Source organism: Styela clava, chromosome 2 (assembly GCF_964204865.1).
Source record: "Styela clava chromosome 2, kaStyClav1.hap1.2, whole genome shotgun sequence".
In the NCBI taxonomy this organism is placed as follows: Eukaryota; Metazoa; Chordata; class Ascidiacea; order Stolidobranchia; family Styelidae; genus Styela; species Styela clava.
The window spans coordinates 20,102,395-20,122,003 of NC_135251.1; the positions used below are offsets into that span (position 1 = coordinate 20,102,395).

General features: G+C 33.7%; 1 protein-coding gene across 2 annotated transcripts; it reads right to left on the reverse strand.

Annotated features, from left to right (window-relative positions):
• Nucleotides 1–1,093: 1,093 nt before the first annotated feature.
• Nucleotides 1,094–14,180, reverse strand: LOC120335870 (paired box protein Pax-9-like). 2 transcript variants are annotated; one of them, XM_078109803.1, is made up of 5 exons: nucleotides 13,816–14,180; nucleotides 8,127–8,822; nucleotides 4,251–4,492; nucleotides 3,502–3,874; nucleotides 1,094–2,567 (listed from the first exon to the last, which is right to left on the reverse strand). In XM_078109803.1, exons 1-5 carry the CDS (start codon nucleotides 13,910–13,912, stop codon nucleotides 2,485–2,487), a joined length of 1,491 nt encoding a protein of 496 aa, XP_077965929.1. In that variant the 5' UTR covers nucleotides 13,913–14,180; the 3' UTR covers nucleotides 1,094–2,484. The 2 variants fall into 2 exon arrangements, with proteins under 2 accessions (XP_077965929.1, XP_039259424.2); XM_039403490.2 differs by lacking the exon at nucleotides 13,816–14,180 and adding an exon at nucleotides 9,703–10,554.
• Between the last annotated feature and the right edge of the window lie 5,429 nt (nucleotides 14,181–19,609).

Consider the following 19,609-nt stretch of genomic DNA (forward strand, 5'->3'; position numbering starts at 1 on the left):
ACATAATAACAAAACGATCCATGTCCATTTCGTTTCTAATAAGTGGAATATATAGATAACAATCTTGTACAGAAACTTACCCTGATGATTGAAACATAGTGCTAATAATTTTTGTTTTCATTGCCAAGTACGTATGAATGTGAGTGTCGTTAATCGTGTACTTTAAAAGTATTTTATACATTGGGGAAACCGGCTTGGAAGTAGACATTACAACACTAAAAGCAGTTTGGGTGCTTTATAGACTTCTAGGGTAATGAATTATCAGCAGTCAGGGAAAAGTGTTTCTGTGGTCTATGTCGGCAGTAGGCAAACAATGGCGGACACACGAGGTGGCTTAGCCACCTGCGAGCTGATAAGAATTGCAATCGAGCGTTCCAAAACAAAACTCCATTATAATTTGAACATCACAGAAACGGAAATTCTCAAGAAATATTACGTTAAGCTGGTAAAGAATGCAAACTTATATATTGAATTAAATATATTTGAACCCGTTCGTACCATAATAAAGTTTCTGCGAAGAACAAACAATTTTACTACGAGGCTCGCGACATTTTGTGTTTTTCGATTTAGACTTTAACTGGACTTGAAATGAAATTTGCCACAATTTGTTATTGATTTGGACGGTGAAATAATTGCCACTTATGAATAACGGGATTGCGATTGGTAGAGGATTCAAAACATTCACATCAAACTACTTAAAATTGAATCCGATACTCGTATATAAAATTAGAGTGATAAAAATAAATTTTTATTAAAACTTATTTCCCTACAATTCGATACGTGCTCCAGCATTCGCACTATTTTACGGTATGATGATGATTGCTTCCCCATGCCGACGAAGCTCGTCGCGATCAGTGTCAATAAGTCTAAATTTTATTCAAATACAAAAACTTGGTAATTGATCAAGTTTGCCAGTCATTATTAATTTTATCTCGTTTTTTTCTTCTAACAACATGCAACTTTTAAGCCATATTCCTAATACTGATTTGTAATATCCTAATTTGCATGCTCATGACATGACGCGCCTTATATTCCTATCCATTAACTCTGATGTGTATTGCAGACCATAACCAAACAAAATACCCAACTATGTTTGTCGTCATATATTCAGACATTTGAATAGAGACCAATAATAAAACGGTGGAACATAATATGAAAACAAAATGTAAAATTTAAAATGATATCCCATACAACATTAAAAATTGAGATGAAGTGCGGGTTTCAAAACGGAGAAAATTCTAAACAAGGTTTTTATTTTATAATCCCGCATTCAAAACTAGTTTTGCATTTTGTCATAAAATGCTTTATTATAAATATAATATACACAATAACGTATGCCAGATTCAACGTTGAAAATGTTTACGAAAAAGCAAAATAAAGATGTTAAGTAATTTTCATTCGGCTGAATGGGATATAAACGAATCAAATTCGTCAATTCGGAAATTCATCAAGATATAAGCAAAGTAATCTAAAATCATGTTTATAACCGCATCGCATCGCATATTCCAGCAGTATTGTGATTGACGAATAACGACTAGTTAATCAAAAAACTCATGTCGTTTTTGAAATTTCAATGGCTTTCAACAAATAAAACAACTAACGCAATAGCAGCATAATATGCACTATGGGCTAAATGAAACAATAATGCTTATAAGTACAGGTTTTAAACAAAGGCATTCACATGACATTTATAGAATATCTTGCTCAAATATGCAGGCAGTCTGGACGCCAAAAATGGCAACTTAAAAAGTACAAAAAATTCATATTTATTTGTTTTTCTTAAAATTATGAATTCATTCAAAATCTCCGGATAAAATTTCGCATTTATCTACTCGAGCCAAATTGATACAAATTAATCTTCAATATACTTTTTTTCGATTTGAAAATGCAATCATGATTCCGAAATATGACTCTAACATTCGAATTGAAAACAAAACTTGATGATTCTGAAATTTAAAAAAGATAAATCCGCCACAAAAAATTAAACATATATAACTTTACATTAACAAACGTGAATGTAATATAAGAATTGAAAGATATATAGGTACAGTCTGGAGTTCTGTCAACCTGGCAGGTATTTGGGAAGAAGATAAGGTACCCGTAATTTAGTGAAGAACTTCATCCGGCTTTGTTATTTACGTACTGGCTGCATAAATATGAAACTATAAGAGATTTTGAAAAAAGGCAGGCAGCATATGCAAAAAATAGGCAAAATTTAATTCGCGTCAAGTCATATAATGTAACAAAAAACGAGTAAAAAAGTTTAAAATCGCCGCACTGATAAACCTCAATTATTTTAGTTTTCTTATAGAAAGCTCTCTCATTATTCTCAAAGTGCTTTCGAGCACACATTATTCAAGAATTTGGGGACTCGGGAGCATATCAGTTTGCTTCATTCTGTACTCCTGTAATATAGATAGACCTGCAAACCAATGAATCTCGATCGGAATCGAATATTTGTCCAATCATGTTTTAAATCTCTCTTTATGAGGCGTTTGCTGTTGCCATTGCCGAGACCGGTGTGTGTGAGTGACTTGGCGACTTTGTCCCGTTGATAAGTTTACTGTCTGTGAAATTAAAATAGATTGATTTAGGTTCTATGAGATAAGATAAAATCAGAATACGCATTGCTGTAAACGAGAATACGCATCGAACTTAATGAGTAAATGTTAACGACTCATTGAATTTTTATGTATTTGAAGAAACGTTAGCCATGACACGGGGAACCGCAGCTAAAAATATACGAAAGTTTTGGTCATCGTTTCGCAAACTACCATTTTAAAAATAATATAATTAACCCAACGTGAGTGTTAATAAGTTATTAAAGACCCAAGAGGCCAATTATATCTTTTCGCGGAATGTCTCGTCCACGTTTTGTTTTTATATAGCCTCGTACTTCGTTCTGGCTTTTAATCTGGTGCATGGTGTTGATCGAGTGGACAAGATAATCAATTGTATCGATATCGCAGTTATGTACCCTGATTTACATTCTGTTTCCTCGTATGAACTCATCCACTTCAGAAAGTTTCTTTTTATAAGTGTTTTAGTGAATAACAATACCAGTAATGGTTCTAATCCAATTTATCAAGATATCATTTAGTAATATTTTATAACAAATTTCCTACTTCGCGTGGATTGCGGAAACCGTTGTCGCATTTCTTTATGTCACATGATTCATGATGCTGGCGCACGACAACCCAAAACAAAATGATTCCTAATCTACTTCAACTAATGAGATATATAGGAAATATTGTTATTATAAGGTCCATCGACAACCCACATAAGTTAATTCCGATGTGACATAGTTTACCCCTTGTGACAATAAAGTTGTTTTTATAATTTGAAAGTTTTTCCATTACGTAATGTGTAGTAGCACGTAATATATGCACGCAATAATTACAAAATAATGTAAACATCGATGTTTATGAAATGCATAAAATCTATTTCATAAAATTGTAAATTGATCATACAATCCCAGAAACCTGGCAACATTGGACTTACCTCTCGTCGCGGTTGCTTGCGTTTTTAAGTAAACTGGTAACTGGACTGGGACGCCATTTTGTGAGGGATGAACTGCCAAGTTGTGCTGCGGGTGCAATTGTGCATGATGCTGATGATGATGTCCGAGTTGCGTCTGCGTCATCGTTGGTAACATCGTGTGACCAGCAGATGTTGGCGATCCATTAGCAGCGTGCAAGGCCCTGGAGTGATCGTGATGCCACCCATTCATGGAAGGTACGGCAGCATACTGATGAGGTAAGTACGCGTGACTGTTATGGTAAGATGTGGCAGGTAGACTAGGTGTCGATGTTGTAGAATAGTCGTTTTCCACTGTCGTTTTAATCGAACTGTAAGCTGTGGAATGCACATGATTCTGTAAACGATAACCAATCATTTATTTTTCATTTTAATAACATTTCAATATACAAACATCATAAAATTCGAATACATATATGCTGTGCTATCGATTGGGTTTTTACAAGACCAACTACTTTTCCGTTTTCTATGCTTTTGCGTCGGTGGATCCGTATGTATATAATGCAAGGATGCTGTAGCGAGAATGAAGATAACTATCCTGAGTAATTCAATAAATAGTCTTGCTGCATCTTTCTGTAACGTTTCGTCTGATCAAGGTCAAACTTCCTCAGACATACATATTTCCTATGCTGGTTTGAATATCCTTTTTTGAGTTCGGTAAATCACAATTTTTTAAATTAAATTTAAATAGCCAAAACATGAATCTGACTTACATTAGAAGGGATGTTGGTATGCGAAACGTTATGGTTTTTCTCAATTTCATTTGCTGACCCTCCATTGACTTCGACAGATGTCACTTGGGCGGGTGGTGTCACACCGTATGCTGGGACCGCAGACCAGTCCTCCATCTTGGCTGACATACTGGTAGAAATTCCGTCAATAACGGGAGAAATATGATTGGGTTGACTGCTGTAGTGTCCGTTCATTCCGGGTACGCTGGAATTGGTTACGGATACTGTAAAATAGTAAGAATTTAACATTTTGCAACATATAAATATTCTCATTTTATGAGCATAAGCAAGTGGCCTCGATTTTTTTTTTTTGTAATTCGATACCCCTTATATGAGATTCCTCAAAAATGTCATTACCTTCTATATTTTATGAAGTAATCACGCTTTCAGTATGTTAATTCTAGTAACAAAATAGTTTATAATAGTAAAAATGAGATATCGTAGGTTGAATCAAACGAACAAAGACGTAATGTGATAAAACATATTCCAAACTGTTTTATCATCACATTTCCTTTTGTTGTATATCATGATCCATCTTACCAATTTTGGTCACTCACAAAGAATATAAACTATTTTACATTTTCAATTTGTTATTACTTTCATAATTCGACTTCCGCATCCTGAATTACCGAATTATGAATCATTAGTTCAAGAATGTTTTGATTCGTTAAAATCCGTGAGAACAATAATTCGACTACACTTTTTTCCATTCTTGTGTGGTGTTAACCTTCACATAACGTGAGTGACTCACTGCAGTTTTTAAATATTGAAATTTGTTTAATAAAGTACGTTTAGCGCTTTTTAGCTGTGCATTGTCTTTACCAGGGCTAAACCACGAACGAACCCTACTTCAACTATGGTTCGTTACTATATGGCTTAGTCTTGGCGGAGGAGGTATGAGAGACATATTTTTGCGATTTATCAGAATACTGTTTCATTACCCAGACTCACGTACTGGATAAATCTCGTGGAAATGCATGCAAATGCAAATCGAGCGAAACCAAAAAACCGCATCTCCCGAAGCACTTACGCAATTATCCCATTTGTTGAGGTTTCAGTTGATTTTGTTAACTTCGCGTTTATTTATCTATATATATAACAGCAGGTAATACTTGCCTCATCCCCTGACTTCTCAAAAAAGGCGAATTATTGAAGAAACCCTAGTATTAACCAATTTCCGAAATTAATTAGGTCAATTGCTTTACAGGTATCGCCCATAGCCGCAATGATATTGTATCCATAAATATATTTTTCATTCATATTTTGCATTTGGATCTAGTATCAATTGTGTAAAACTGAGAATCGCAATATAGGAATTGCAAAATGAATCGTACATTTTCTAGGGTAATTGGAGGGTTCTAAGTGCACATTGAGTTTTTCGTGAAAATGTTGCGCGTAAAATACTCTTCTACTTTTAATTTGACGTAGGCTTTTACCAATTTCCATACACAGGTGATAAATGAAAATTGTTTATGAAACGAAATACCACAAATTGAATTACCGATTTGAATAATAAAAATTTTCATTGTTGTTGAGAGTCGAGTGAAAACGCTCCCAGGCAGCCGTTTCCTGGCTCCTCTATTCAAACAAAAACTTTCAGTGTGCTGACCCTGTTTGTTCAGGCTTCAAAGGCACTTCGCTAATTGGTCTGCACACAAAAACTAAGAAGTCAAAATGGATACATATTTGAAACAAAATGGCGGATCCTATTTTTATGACATTGGTAAATATATCTCATTGAGTTATTGTTGCCGTTGTTCGCACGCAATGTGAAAAAAATTATTTCTCATATTTCTTAAATCAAAAATGTCATCTGTTACATCGAGACAAAATGAATTCTTGTTTCGATATGGCCGGTTTTACCTCCATGTACGTTAATACAATTTCGATAAAAAGAATAAAAATACCACCAATTGGTCAAATTTCCTCAACCTTGAGAATACATGTAACCTTTTTATTGCGAAAGTTATGCTTTCTTGCAAGTTCACAAATTCTCCATCGTATAACTTGAAACAAGGTTTTCATTTCGTTGAAGATTTAGGACTAAGAATAGATATGTTGCACAAATCGCCATTCATATGGTCTCATCCGTATAGTGCTGCGGGCATATGTTCAGGGGATTTTTTTTAGTCCTGCTACACAAGTAAGTCGTGTACTGTAAATTAAGTGACATGTTTAGGTGAAGACTTATTTGATTAAATGAATATTAAGTGTCTCTAGCCTACATAAAAATGTGGTTAATCTGTTTCAACATTTTTAATAGAAATGCTTGTCATATTTTCTAAAATGATCTTGAAGTAAACCGACCGTGCAAAATATCATTGTTACGTTTACTTTCAAATTGAAAAAATGACCCAAGCATTTCTAATTAAATTGCAAATTCATATTTTTTGGTATGAATGTCTCTTCCAATCATCGAATTAACTACTGACGTAGTGGGAATATGTTCAACAGCAAGTATTGGTAACATACTTTTGCAACTTCTTGTTTTTGATGGATATGTGCGGGGGAAATGTAAACTTAGCTATGAACATTGATGTAATTGTATATATAAGAATTTGTTGACGTCCATTTTGTTCAAAATTGCGTGGAGTGTGTAAAGATGTGTGAATTTCCTGATGTTCGTAGTTTCCTATATTCCACATAATACAGAGATTTTGTAAAAAAAAATCATAGAGAATTTATTGTCATTACCATTGTACGCTTTCGATAATTTATGCTGCTGATACTCATAAAAAAATTTGTCGTTGCCATACAAATTGTGGCTTGCTGCAAAAGATTTGCATGTTGTCTACATGAAGTTTTCAATTAACTTTTAATTAACATATTTGCATAGCTAAATATATACTTTAGTTTTCTCTAGAAGGTAAATTTAGGAAAATATTTCACGTAAATTTACTTTGAAAATTATTGAGGCAGTATAATTATAATTTGACCGTGTTATAACTGTAGCTGAATATATATATTCCCTTCGGACTCTTTCGGCTTCACGCTTTCATAGAAGCAAGCATTCACGCACGTGGGTGAAAATTTCAGTGGAGCACGGATGATGGGAGTGTTACGTAGATGCATGCATGTTTCAACCTGGCGTATCGCTGTAATTTTATGAATGAATGACCCGTGCAGCAGTAACCGTATCGTAAATGTAGAGGATAGAACACTATGAATCATGAACAGATTCAGCTTGTTTTTGTTACCCCGCGAGGGCATCATTGCACATGTGGCCCACACAAGTCACGTAATCCGTCTGGACTATTACAATGAAGCCCACACTCGGTTCAAAACAGTTTCTGTTTTCTGTTAAAATATCCACTAGAGAAAAGAGCATTTTAAAACACTTCAAATTGATCGAAAAAGAATCGCAATTACCACCTGGGGTATCGAATGCATTATTTTCTTAATTTCTTCGCGGCGTCTTTATCCCCAAAACGTGACCCCCGCTGATTTACCATGGCCAATTGATAAAGGTGCAAAAAACTGTCACGGTTGTTACAAACACTAGATAGGCTTGTAACAGGTGGGCATTGATTGTCGGTTAATTCTAAAACTAGTGAAAGTATAAACTCGTGTAAGTAATCGTGTTTTGTTGGAATGCTAAATACCTCGATACGCGCAAATTGTCGTGTTAAACTTTGCATGGTGAACCGAGACTGAAATTACTACTGAAGTGCAGCAGCATGGTTCACGAAAATTAGATAATGTATAGCTAACACTGACTTAAAATGAATTTGGAGAAAGGCTTCTGTGCTATGGCTTAGTAAATCGCAATGTGAAATTCAAATGTGAACAGTTCAAATAAGTTTTCTATTATAGACTGGTTATTTATACGTCGTACTGAAGGCAAAATATTCATAGTACCTGAAATCTGAGGCTGATCAAATCGTGGAAACCCGAGTATTTCACTGATTGAATGTGAATGGTACATCGAATAATGCATTCCTGGTGTACGAAACGACGGAGGTGCTGTGGGCACCGTCGGAACGGGTGCCAAACCAGTAGGTTTTCCTCCTTGTTGAATCATGTACGGTGTGTACATTGCACTTGCATGATTACTGTACGGATTTGGCCCAGTAGCCGTAACTTCTTTCATCACTTCAGTTGGCCCAGGAGTATAATTTGGGTTTAGTGGGTTGTTCGGGTGTAGCACATTCCCAATTTTATTTCTCAAAATACGACTTATTGAACTGACAGACGGCACATTGTACTTGTCGCATATGCAGTCCGACAAAAGTCTATCTCTGATTTCCCAGGCAAAAATACCAGGATCTCTGACTTTGTAATCTTTGATAGCGTTAACCACCGAAGGGGTGGTAACGCGAGGTTTGCTGCCCCCAATGGCGCCTGGTAATATTGAACCTGTTTCGTTGTAACGAGCCAAGATTTTGCTCACACACCCGTGTGAAACTCGCAATTGTCTGCTGATATCACAAGGTCTGATGCCAAGTTGAGCTAGTTCGACAATCCGCAGTCTAATGGCGTTAGGTAGCGGGCGACCGTTGACAAAAACTCCGCCAAGTTGATTTACTTCACCGAAGGTCTGCTCTGATGTTCTGACTACGTTGGGATAGATGCCGTTTTGCGGGAACATAGAAGAACATGTAAAATAAACATTCAGTGTTAAATTGCTATAAATACATCTGGCTCATAAGTCATTGAAATTATGAATAAACTTTGATTTTGTTTTATAGTATTGTTCAAAATTCGTTTACATAAATCATTTGATGAGGAGATCGATTAAATTCCCAACTTCATGAAGTAGTAAATATGTTAAATAGATCCAAAAAAGTTCAAAAACTTTTTAAAGTTCATAAATTTGAAATCATATTGTGTATATATATTCAAGTCACACCAGTGATAAAATGCACAAAAACGCATACATTTCGGGAAAAAAACGACTGAACGATACTTGAAGTATAGTTTAATTAGCTAAGGCTGCCACCGCTATGTGATGCATGCGTAACCTATTCGACGATAAGAAAAGAAAACAAAATGGCTGCTGTGCTGATGGAACTAGCGTGCAAATTGATGATGCAGATGACTAAAACGGAATATCGTGTACGGATTGTTGGTAATTTTATAACATATTGTTTGTCATATTTGAATAACAAAAAAATTGCAAATAAATCAAATATATATATATATTTAAAAACTCGACCAAGGTAAACAAGAATATTGACTATTAGACTGTATTTTTCTGAAATTCCTTAACCATGTTACCATAAATTATTTAGCTAATCACTGATTGGAATTATCATCTTAGGAACAATCGATAATAAATGTTATTTCTAACTTTTTAAAATACCCTCAGTCCTTCAAAAATTAGCCATTGCTAAATAACTTAGTGACAATTATACTCACGGCTAATAGAATTCAGCAATATAGCGCTCAAAACTTTGCTTAAAAAAAATCTGATTTTTTAAATGAAATAATTAACCTTGTTGCTTTGCATGAAATCGGGCAAGGGAAGACATTGCGCTTGACAAAGACAAATCAGCTGCCGTAGAAAAACAACCTGCGTCAAAATCAGCAAAGTGCCTCCGAGTAGACGGAGGAAATCCCATACAAGACAACATTATTCTTATCACCTATTCTATGATAATTCCACTGACCTACATAGGAATCAATAACCACAAAAAACTTTTTTAAAAAAAGTATTCAGATCACCATCTATTCGACGAAATCAGGGTGTTCTGTTCTGGTTTTTGAAAGCTAAACGGACATTCCCAATTTTCCTACTAACACAAACTGCATTGGTTAGTTATTATTATACTGTGTTTTGCAATTTTTCATACGAAATGGTATTTTATGTCAGTACTTTTAAGTTTCTTCAATTTAATTTGCCGTTGGCATTAATTTTAAACGTCCCATCTATTCTAAATTTAGATGGATCTATTCTAAATTTTTTATTCGATTGCAGAACAGAATAAATCCATTCGCTCCCTTCTATCTTATGTCACACATTTCTGGAAGCACAGTGAAAGCGTCTGGTATCCTCCAGTCTAACGGTGTCGTTCAATTATTTGTTTATTCATTGTATTTTGTGGACACAGTGCATTGTTCCCCTCATTTATCATTTAGTTTCTTTTTCAACCACAGCATAGTAGCTCCTCATTGCTCTTCATTGATCATTTTTAGTGTCTTGATTCGTTATAATCTGTTTTATTGGAACATGCCAAGACAATACCACATATGGGCTCGGAGGGTGTCTCACTTAAACCGAGCCAAATTCATTGATGTGTAATTGCATGGGACAAGATTTCAATTTTCTCTAAACGTTTCGAATGCCTTGTAAAACAGGTATCTGTATATTCCACTACACCTAGTTGTTTGTCGAGGATTCATGTCAAGTCATTCACTTGCATGAAGTGTATTGGACAGGGGATTTATCATTTAGTGATACATCATTTCACTATCGTATCCTAATTGGGTCGGGAAAATAGTATTCTAACGCAATCTAATTAGAAGATTCGATATATTATAGATAACCCTTACCACAATAAAAGAATTTTGAGATGAATGGAATGAATGAACATCTAAAACCATTTCAAATACCTCAATGTATGTTTGAGTGTTTTTTTTTCAAGTCGCGTGGCCAAAATAGTTCGCTTACCTCACCGGTAAAGCAATCACGTCGCATTATACCCACTTCAGCGACCCAGAATAAACGTATAAGCGTCAAATCAAATATTATCATCTTTAACACAATTTATTATTTTTAATTCAAGTGGTATTGGGGGAGGGTAGCGTGCTTGTAGTGATTACTCACTAAGAAAAAGTAGGTGGGACGAACAATGGCGTCGACAAAAACAACAACCAGTGAGCTATCCTCGCTCTTCCTTTCTTTTGTAATGAAAGAATGTTAGGTGGGCTCAATTTGCGTGACAAGACGATCAGGGTTTATACAATTCTCGAAACACTAGGTCTGAAACAAGTCTGAGTTAAAAAAAATTGTATTTTACTCGGTCGACAATGCTAATAAAATGGATTAGTGTCTATATTCCGCAATATCTGCTTTATTCTAGTTAATCTGATTTTTATTTTAATGATTCAGGAAGTTGATCTCTGAGACGAAATATATTTGTAGACTTTGTGATGTCCAATATTTGAATTAAAATTAGCAAATCCAAATAGTTGCGCAGTTCAAATCTAAACCAAACCGAAATATACGTATACACCTGATGTATGTCTAAAATATGTTTGACAAAATTGGTAACGTTCTGGTATGAGAGTTTAAATAACTTAAAACATTTATTAATTGACGTCTATATTTCAGGTATATGTTGGTCAATTAAACTAAGCCTAATTTGATCTTTCTTCAGAGGAACCCAACGATGTGACATTTGTTGTAAATTTTGTCTAGCGTCAATTTGCTTTGACTGTCAAAATGTGATCCATTCTGCTACTTCTACAATTCACTTGAGCTTACGCAAACCAAATCCATTGAAACGATTTCGACCATTCATGCGACACAAAGCTGACGTTATAAAGGCGATAGTGCAGAGTAATCGATTTGTTTTCTTTTCCAAAAAATAAAAGGATGGTATTGATAGGAAAATATTTACTTTTTTAGATATTTGTTTATCTATTATTCGTAATAAATAATAATAATTCTTTAAAACTATAATTCACTACATATATTGCCAAAAAAATTACACCTTGAGTATTTAGCTCGGAATTATCAACCAACATTGCAACATCTGAATACAATGCTAATATAGTACTAAATTAACAATATTACTGTCAGGTTGGAGTAAATTTAATAATTACACAAAATTATACCACTAAGAATAATTAAAATAAATTTTAATTGATAAAAAATTTAGTTTCGTAGAATTACCAGAGACAACATTGAAATTTGAAGCCTATACATATTCTAATAATAATGGCATTATAATATTATCGCTCAGATTACAAGATCGTGTGATAAAATTAAAACACTTCGAACTCTTTTATAATATGGAAAATTCCACAGTAGGTACGCATTGATAAAATATCAGCAGAAATAACATTTTTTGTCAACTGTAATGTATCTTATTTTAGTTTCAACGAGCTTCTTAAACGCAGTTGGTGGGATCTTTATTTAATCGTATTTGGAACTTAACTTTTTACCTTAATCTTTTTAACTAATATTTGTACACACGGTAACATATCGTACACAGATTTATGTATGAGTAAGAATGATGAAACTGTTTTTCTAACGTCTTATAAAATACCACCCTGCCAAATCAATCATGAATCGTAAGAATGACAATATTCAGAGACTAAATATACAATCATCCTAGAATTTTGTGTGTTGGTCAAGATCAGTACAGTAATCGATTCAGCATCAGTATTAAATACCATTTTGGTATAATTCAACGAAGAAAAAAGATTGAATTTTGTGCAATGTATCACATATCGGGATCGATTAACCATTCAAAATTTAAGATATTTTCTTACATTAGGACCTTACACATTTGTGCTCAAAATCATTTTCTATAAGTGAGCAAACTTGATAAACTAGGATATTACAAATCTACACTGATAAACTTTATAACAACAATTTGTTTAATCACCTCCGCGATACTTTAAACTTCCACGCGGGACAAAGGTGTTTATTCAAGATACCAGCCATAGAATAATCTGAGTTTTGATCCCATACATTTTGATCGAATTATGTCTGACATAAGTTTGATAACAAAGAAGGTGTAGTATACACGATAATGTATGTATGTACTAACTGAGAATTAGCTATCACTTCACAAATAAAGATTTAAAAAGGTAGAGAACTGAATCTTTCATTAGCACGCGACATAATTTTTGGCAAAACAAAATGGAGTTTTGTAAACAGCGTTGTTAACGATTTTGCGTAGTTTTATCATTTTGTTTAAGGTGCCATTTGTTTATTTCAATCTTCTACAAGTTTGGCCATCACAAAATAATTCATTCGAATATTTTTTTCTCAACAATCAGATTAGAGAACCAAAATTTGCAAGGAACTTAGTGTATGTTCATATTCAAGGTACATATTCATCATCCAATCCCGACAGACGTTTCAAAAGAGTGAACCAAATGAAAAATACGAATCGGGTAAACAATCTTTTGTTATCTGCCTCTTTTGTTTGGATTGTGAAAATAGAATAATATGCCCACAGTTTTTGTAAAACCTCGGCATTCGCATGGGGTATTTTTATCGCGAAAATATTATCTCAAATCTGGACCCCAAATATCTGAAGTGCGTGCGAGTAGTCTGTCACCCACTTTATAGGAATAAAATACCGCGAATGGGCGTCAACTAATCCGATTTATAAATAAAGAAATATTATATTTATGACAACATTTATTTTCAGTTTTATATCATTATCGGACTGATAATTTTATTTCTCAGTGTGAATTTAACAGCACTATCTCAAATCATTTGAATTTGTTCATTAATTGTCTATTATTGATATATATACTTATATATCTTTCCAGAGCAAAATACCATTTTACCATTAGCACAAAATATGCAAATTAAATTGGAAAGACAGTCAAATATACAAGTAATGCATTATAATAAAATACTTACTATTAGACGTTGTTGGCATAATCGAAACCATTCCCTGCGTAGCTGGATGAGGAGAGTTGAATGTTACCGGCTGACTTTGTGTTGGTGACTGCATCATCTTGGGGCAGTCGATCTTTTAACCAAGCGGACCCACCGCGGAAGACTTCACTTCAATAGCAGCAAAACAACAGGAAAAGTAGACGCACAGTATTTTATTTCAATCGTACGAACTTGGACTCGTAGGTGTAGCCTTTCAGTAGTATTTATACGCTAACGCGAATTAAAAGTCTGTGCACTTTATTTGCGGTATTTCAAAAAATATGATTTGACAGTTTTCTCAAGATTCGATAACTATATTACCAAATACCGCGCAAAGTAACTCATTTATATGCTATAAACTGTTGAAATTTGTGACGAAAAAGGGGGACCGAGATTTTGGACCGCGTCATCGTTCGTTGCTTATTCTGGGGTAAAAGAAAAAAGGGGGTTCGCTCCTCCGACGCAGGATCAGTATTGTTTTCCTAAGGCATAATCGTGACACGTTAGAATCGCCAAAAAGTGCCGTCACCCACTTCAATTTTTTTTTCTGAATGAAACTACCTAACCAAGCATGGGATAACGATAAATGAAGTGACATTATTTTTCGGTGTGTATGGAAATCGACGGTAAAAATTCTGGCGTAAATTTAAAATTAGTATTTCTATGAAACGCCTAAATATGAGTGCTGAAATATACGTTTTGATTCAATCTCATCAATGTTTAGACTGTTTTCATCCTTACCTGTTTTCACGTCTAAATCCCTATATCAATGGCAAACAAAAACCAAGCGACCCATCCTAAAATCAAGTTATATATATATATGTATAGTTAAATCCACATTAAAGTATATATGTGCAAACCGAAAGACAATCTTAAGTGTAATGTAACCCCATGAGACAACTTGTAAATTTTGTCTCAGTGAGCAGAAATAAGAAATCTAAACTCTATAACATCTTGTATCCTCAGGTTGTAAAATGTCTAAATTTTTTTCAAGTTTAATAAAGTCTCTGCTTTCTAGAATTTATGTCACAAAAATACAACCATTACGTGACAACATCGATTATGTTGTGATATTATAAATAACAATTTAGTAACTCTACACTTGATATGGGTGTAAGTTACCGAAAAGGGTAACACTTTTTTACATTTTTGATATAAAATTGATGTTATAAATTAAATTTTAAACCTTTTTGTTGTGATGTCGGCTCTGTGGGCTTTTAAGGTGTATTGCATTTTGAAACATTTTACTTAACGAGCTACTATTTTTACTCCAAAAACAGTTGTAAAATTAGTGGCATGTCATTGTATTTCTAATAATTTGATTTCTGATTACTGGACCCGAAGGTCTTGCCTTCGTGGTATTCATAATAGCCGCAGTAAGGGGAATATACTTCAACATACTGTGATCTATACTTTACTGTCAACAAGCTTTAAAATGATTATTGATTTCATTTACTACAAAATACGGATTACATGGATTTGTTTTTGCAACAGTAAGGCAACAACTATAAGGGTCAAATATTGCAAAAAAACGTCCGCCCCGTTATGGGTGCTTGGCAGTCGAATTTCCGCGGTTTTTACGTCGAGGCGAAGTCAACTTTTCTATTGACATCTCTCACGAAATGAGTTTTTTTGATTTATTATTTTATTTTAATATTATTTTAGAAATGATACAAAAAAAATTTGAAAAATATTAATACTCAAAGTAAACTTTCACCAGCGGAGATTTATCACAAAATAACCTATATTTTGCATTCATTAGTTATTTGTGAACGAAGGAAAATGTTGTTCAAAAGATTAATTTGCAGGTTCATATTGTAAAAGAAGAAATATTCACATTGATTTGCGCATTTCCTATTAATTAATTTATTAATACTTAGCACTAATATGAAGTACGGTAATACCTTTGGATGGCATTTATAGTGTATTATTTATATAGTGTATTACCGAATGATTTAGGATATGATTTTATTGAATGTGGAAATTTTTATTATGTTGAACATTTAAGGCTTTAGGCCAATGTTCGAATAAACTCAAAAAACATTTGGTCATTTTAGAAATATTACAATCAACAATTCACATCTGTTTCCACCCTGCTTTATCTTAAAGTCATGATTTGATTTTTTCCGTGAACTCCGCCCACAACCATAGTTTCTTCGGCCATCGAGACTTACTATGCATTCCGCCATCTTCATTCCCTGACGCTTATAGTATCCCTTTCTTTTGGATTTCAGAATTCGCTTGTGACACTTCCATCAGTATTTTTGTACACTTATACAAGTACAAAGATCGTGCAAACTTACGAACAGAAGCTGAATAAAGTAAATATCAACTTGTTGGGCGGAAGGTAATTATAAATTTACTGTGACAGGTTGACGTGATTATTTTGAAAAAGACGACGAGTAATAGTCAAATCGAGGAGAGCACTGTCGGGAAGCATTTTGTCAAGGACCACCCAACTCACCTGTGTTAGATTTATTTATAACATTCTGATCGAAGTATGTTTCTAACTTCATAAATTAATAAATGTTAAATGTGCCTAATTAAGTTATTACCCGTGCGGAAAGCATCTCCAGTCACTATATTTATATGTAGACGCATACGCATATATCATAGTAATTTCGGTGCTACTTTGATATACGATCTCAGCGTTTGTGCAATCTCAGTGATTTTGTTAGATTTAGGAACTGAATTTTATGAGGATGTCTTTATGAGAATTTATTTTCATATTTTCAAAAAGTTTGCAACACTACTTGGTTGTTATTAAATCGAAACATTTTATTGTCATTATCACATAATGCAAATCTCACTCATATAGACGATCATTTTTACGCAAGCCAGTGTAATGAGTCAGAATATAAGCGATCATCATTATATTTGGTCAATTGAAATTGAAGCGATCACTTTCGTATTAGCGACTTTAAAATATAATGTAACATTTTTCGTGAATTGGACACCATTATGACTAAAACAGGCGTGACAACGGGGTGGTGACGCCATAGACAGAACCCTATTGAAATCTAACTAGCTTTTTCATTGCCAACCCCGTGTCTTTTATGAATAAGCCTATAGTGGTGTAAAGCTAACTTTCGTGAGAATTTGCGTTGTGTTCCAACTTTTTTTTTTGTATGATAATGCTGGGTATTGTATGACCAACAATGAAAAATTGAGCTTTTTGTACGGATCATGTGTGAACATTAACACATTTTTATTACAAACAGTTTAGTTCCAGGGAATTTGCGTTGGCGTGCGACCCTGTATGTATTATAACGTTCTATATGTATTTCTTTTATTCACAAACTTTACGTGTGAAAAACAAATATGCTGCTATTTATCCAGCTTAATCATAAAAAAGATTTATCTAATATTTGAATTCTTAATCTATATAAAATACTAAAACTTATTCACTACATTCCACGTCTATCAGATGACCAAACAAAACATCAAATAAGTGGTTCTCAACCGGGGGCCCGGGGCCCACCAAATGGGCCACAGAGCAGTTGGATGGGAAAACTCCCCATTCTTCCCAGTTTCACTGCTTGATGAAGTTATTTCACATGGTGTTTTCCTTTTGTTGAGCACGAATTGTTCGAACATAATGAGATTTGGAATCTATCAATACCAATCAAAGCAACACTATGGATATCACTGGAATGATAAACAGGGGGGCTCTAAATTCTAAAAGCCTCCGAAAAGGGGGCCACGAGATATAGAAGGTTGGCAACCACTGCACAAAATCAATCGCTATTGCAGGAAGACAATGTAATGAATATACTGTACTGATTAGAAAAAATTACTCATGTTTTTATTTTGTGGTGTATGAGATGTATAACGTTGGCATGTAATTCATCTTCAGTGATAGTGTTAGAACAAAGTTAACATTTTTTGCCAGTCAAATTTATTATTCCGTTGTATGTTTTTACAATATTGAACTTGTTTCGAAGAGTGAGTTCACCAAAATGAAATTACTAATTTATCTTTCTTAATGCCTGACTGCCGAATAATATATGAGTATTATATATATTATTTCATTTTTACATTGAAAACTAAGTTCATCTAATTTGCCAATTTCCAATGTTTCTTTATCTTATTAAGCCTACACCATTGCACCTGTTATGAATAATTGGGAACGCCCCAAATATATTAGTATAAAATTGTTTTCAGTCAACTAACCAAAATACGTGTTCTCGTGTTTCACTTACTAAATGACATGTTGTCAGATTGTATCTTATATTTGAAAACATTTTCTGCGGTCTATTGTTCACAAGAGGAAATTTATCTTCACGGTGGTGGTTATGTTATGTTCTGTTAATTATTTTTATATTTTTTTTTTGCGTCCACTAAGTTATGCTCGTGACGCATACAGAAGAGAATGGCAAAAATGAGATAAATAAAGTCTGGTTCATACTACCCTCCTTCATTTTGTCATATTCTCCTTACATTTATTTTTCATTGTTGCATTTGTATTGTATCATTCTACTTCTTCTGTTATTTTCCCCCTGCTATACTCAAATTCTTATTTGAGTTTGTACAAACAAACTTACAGCAAACAATTCGAATTATTTATTTATTTGTGTTAAGTGAATGTACACAAACGTGTTGATTCAAGAAAATTTCATGACAGGTGCACTGTCATCATTCTGGACGCAAGTTTTCATGTACTAAAATATATACGAATTTAATGCAATATTGAAAGAGTGATTATACGTTTTTCGAATTGCCACGTAACATATTCGAAGCGGATATCAAAAACCAGTTATACAAGAATCTGGTTCATATGGATTTATATTATAAATAAATACTTTTTTTATGTGATAGATAAAAAATTTATAGAATTTAATTGGATTTTGATTTTTTATTGCATTATTCTTTATGCTTTTGATTTATTCTATTTTTTATAAAACTTAATTTAAGAGCATCCAGGCGAAACAAAAATTTTAAATTTCACTAGATTCCAAGATTGCATTGAACGGAAGTCCATTACCAAAGTAATCACATACTTTAATGCACAAACGATGTTTGTTCTGGGCTATTTGATCTTTGACCCCGTGACATGACCTCGGAACTTGAAGCCGAGTAATTAAAAGAATATTTATCATGTAAATGGACCATCACCAAACTGACTTACTTTGTTTATCTTTCTCGCATAAATATGCAATTGTCTGGTTGAAATGAAAAATTATTCATAGATTCAGGCTGTAGCGATCTTTACCGATCACTTTTCTACGAAGGGTACTAGTAGATGGATCAGGAGAGCAATCCCTTTTTTTGCTGACATTTGTCGTAAATCATATTTGAGCAAAATTGGCATTTGTATTAAGTTTATATTGACAAATATAACGTGGTTAAAAAAATTAAGTGCTTTCAATAGTTAATTTGATAAGTTTACATTATTCATTCTCAAATTGCTGATTTCATCTTTGGCTATTTAATTTTCTAGTAAAATTTATCTCAATTTCACAATAAAATTTGTTTTAATTTTTACTGCAAAAAAGACTATCGTTAGTTAGTTAGCTATTCATTGATCCAAATTTGTACTGGACGTTATGATTAGAACTCCGTAGCTATGTTCAATATTAGATTTCATATATTTTTTGAAAAAGCTCCAATTTATCATTTTTTAATATGTTGAGAGAACTGTTTTACTAAGCCAGAAAAAAAGTTGGCAAAGAACCAAGCGGGATAATCGGAGAAAAAGCTACGAACGATCGTGCCGACTAAATCAACGATTTCGTCAGTCAACGGTATATCAGATTACGAATGACGAATTGCGGTC

Excerpts from the sequence above, each read along its gene's own strand:
- LOC120335870 (XM_039403490.2), bottom strand. The coding sequence starts at position 9,841 with ATGTTGTCTTGTATGGGATTTCCTCCGTCTACTCGGAGGCACTTTGCT. Across the intron at positions 3,875-4,250 it reads ATACCAACATCCCTTCTAAT|AATCATGTGCATTCCACAGC; the intron begins GTAAGTCAGATT and ends TATCGTTTACAG. Across the intron at positions 2,568-3,501 it reads GCAAGCAACCGCGACGAGAG|ACAGTAAACTTATCAACGGG; the intron begins GTAAGTCCAATG and ends TTAATTTCACAG.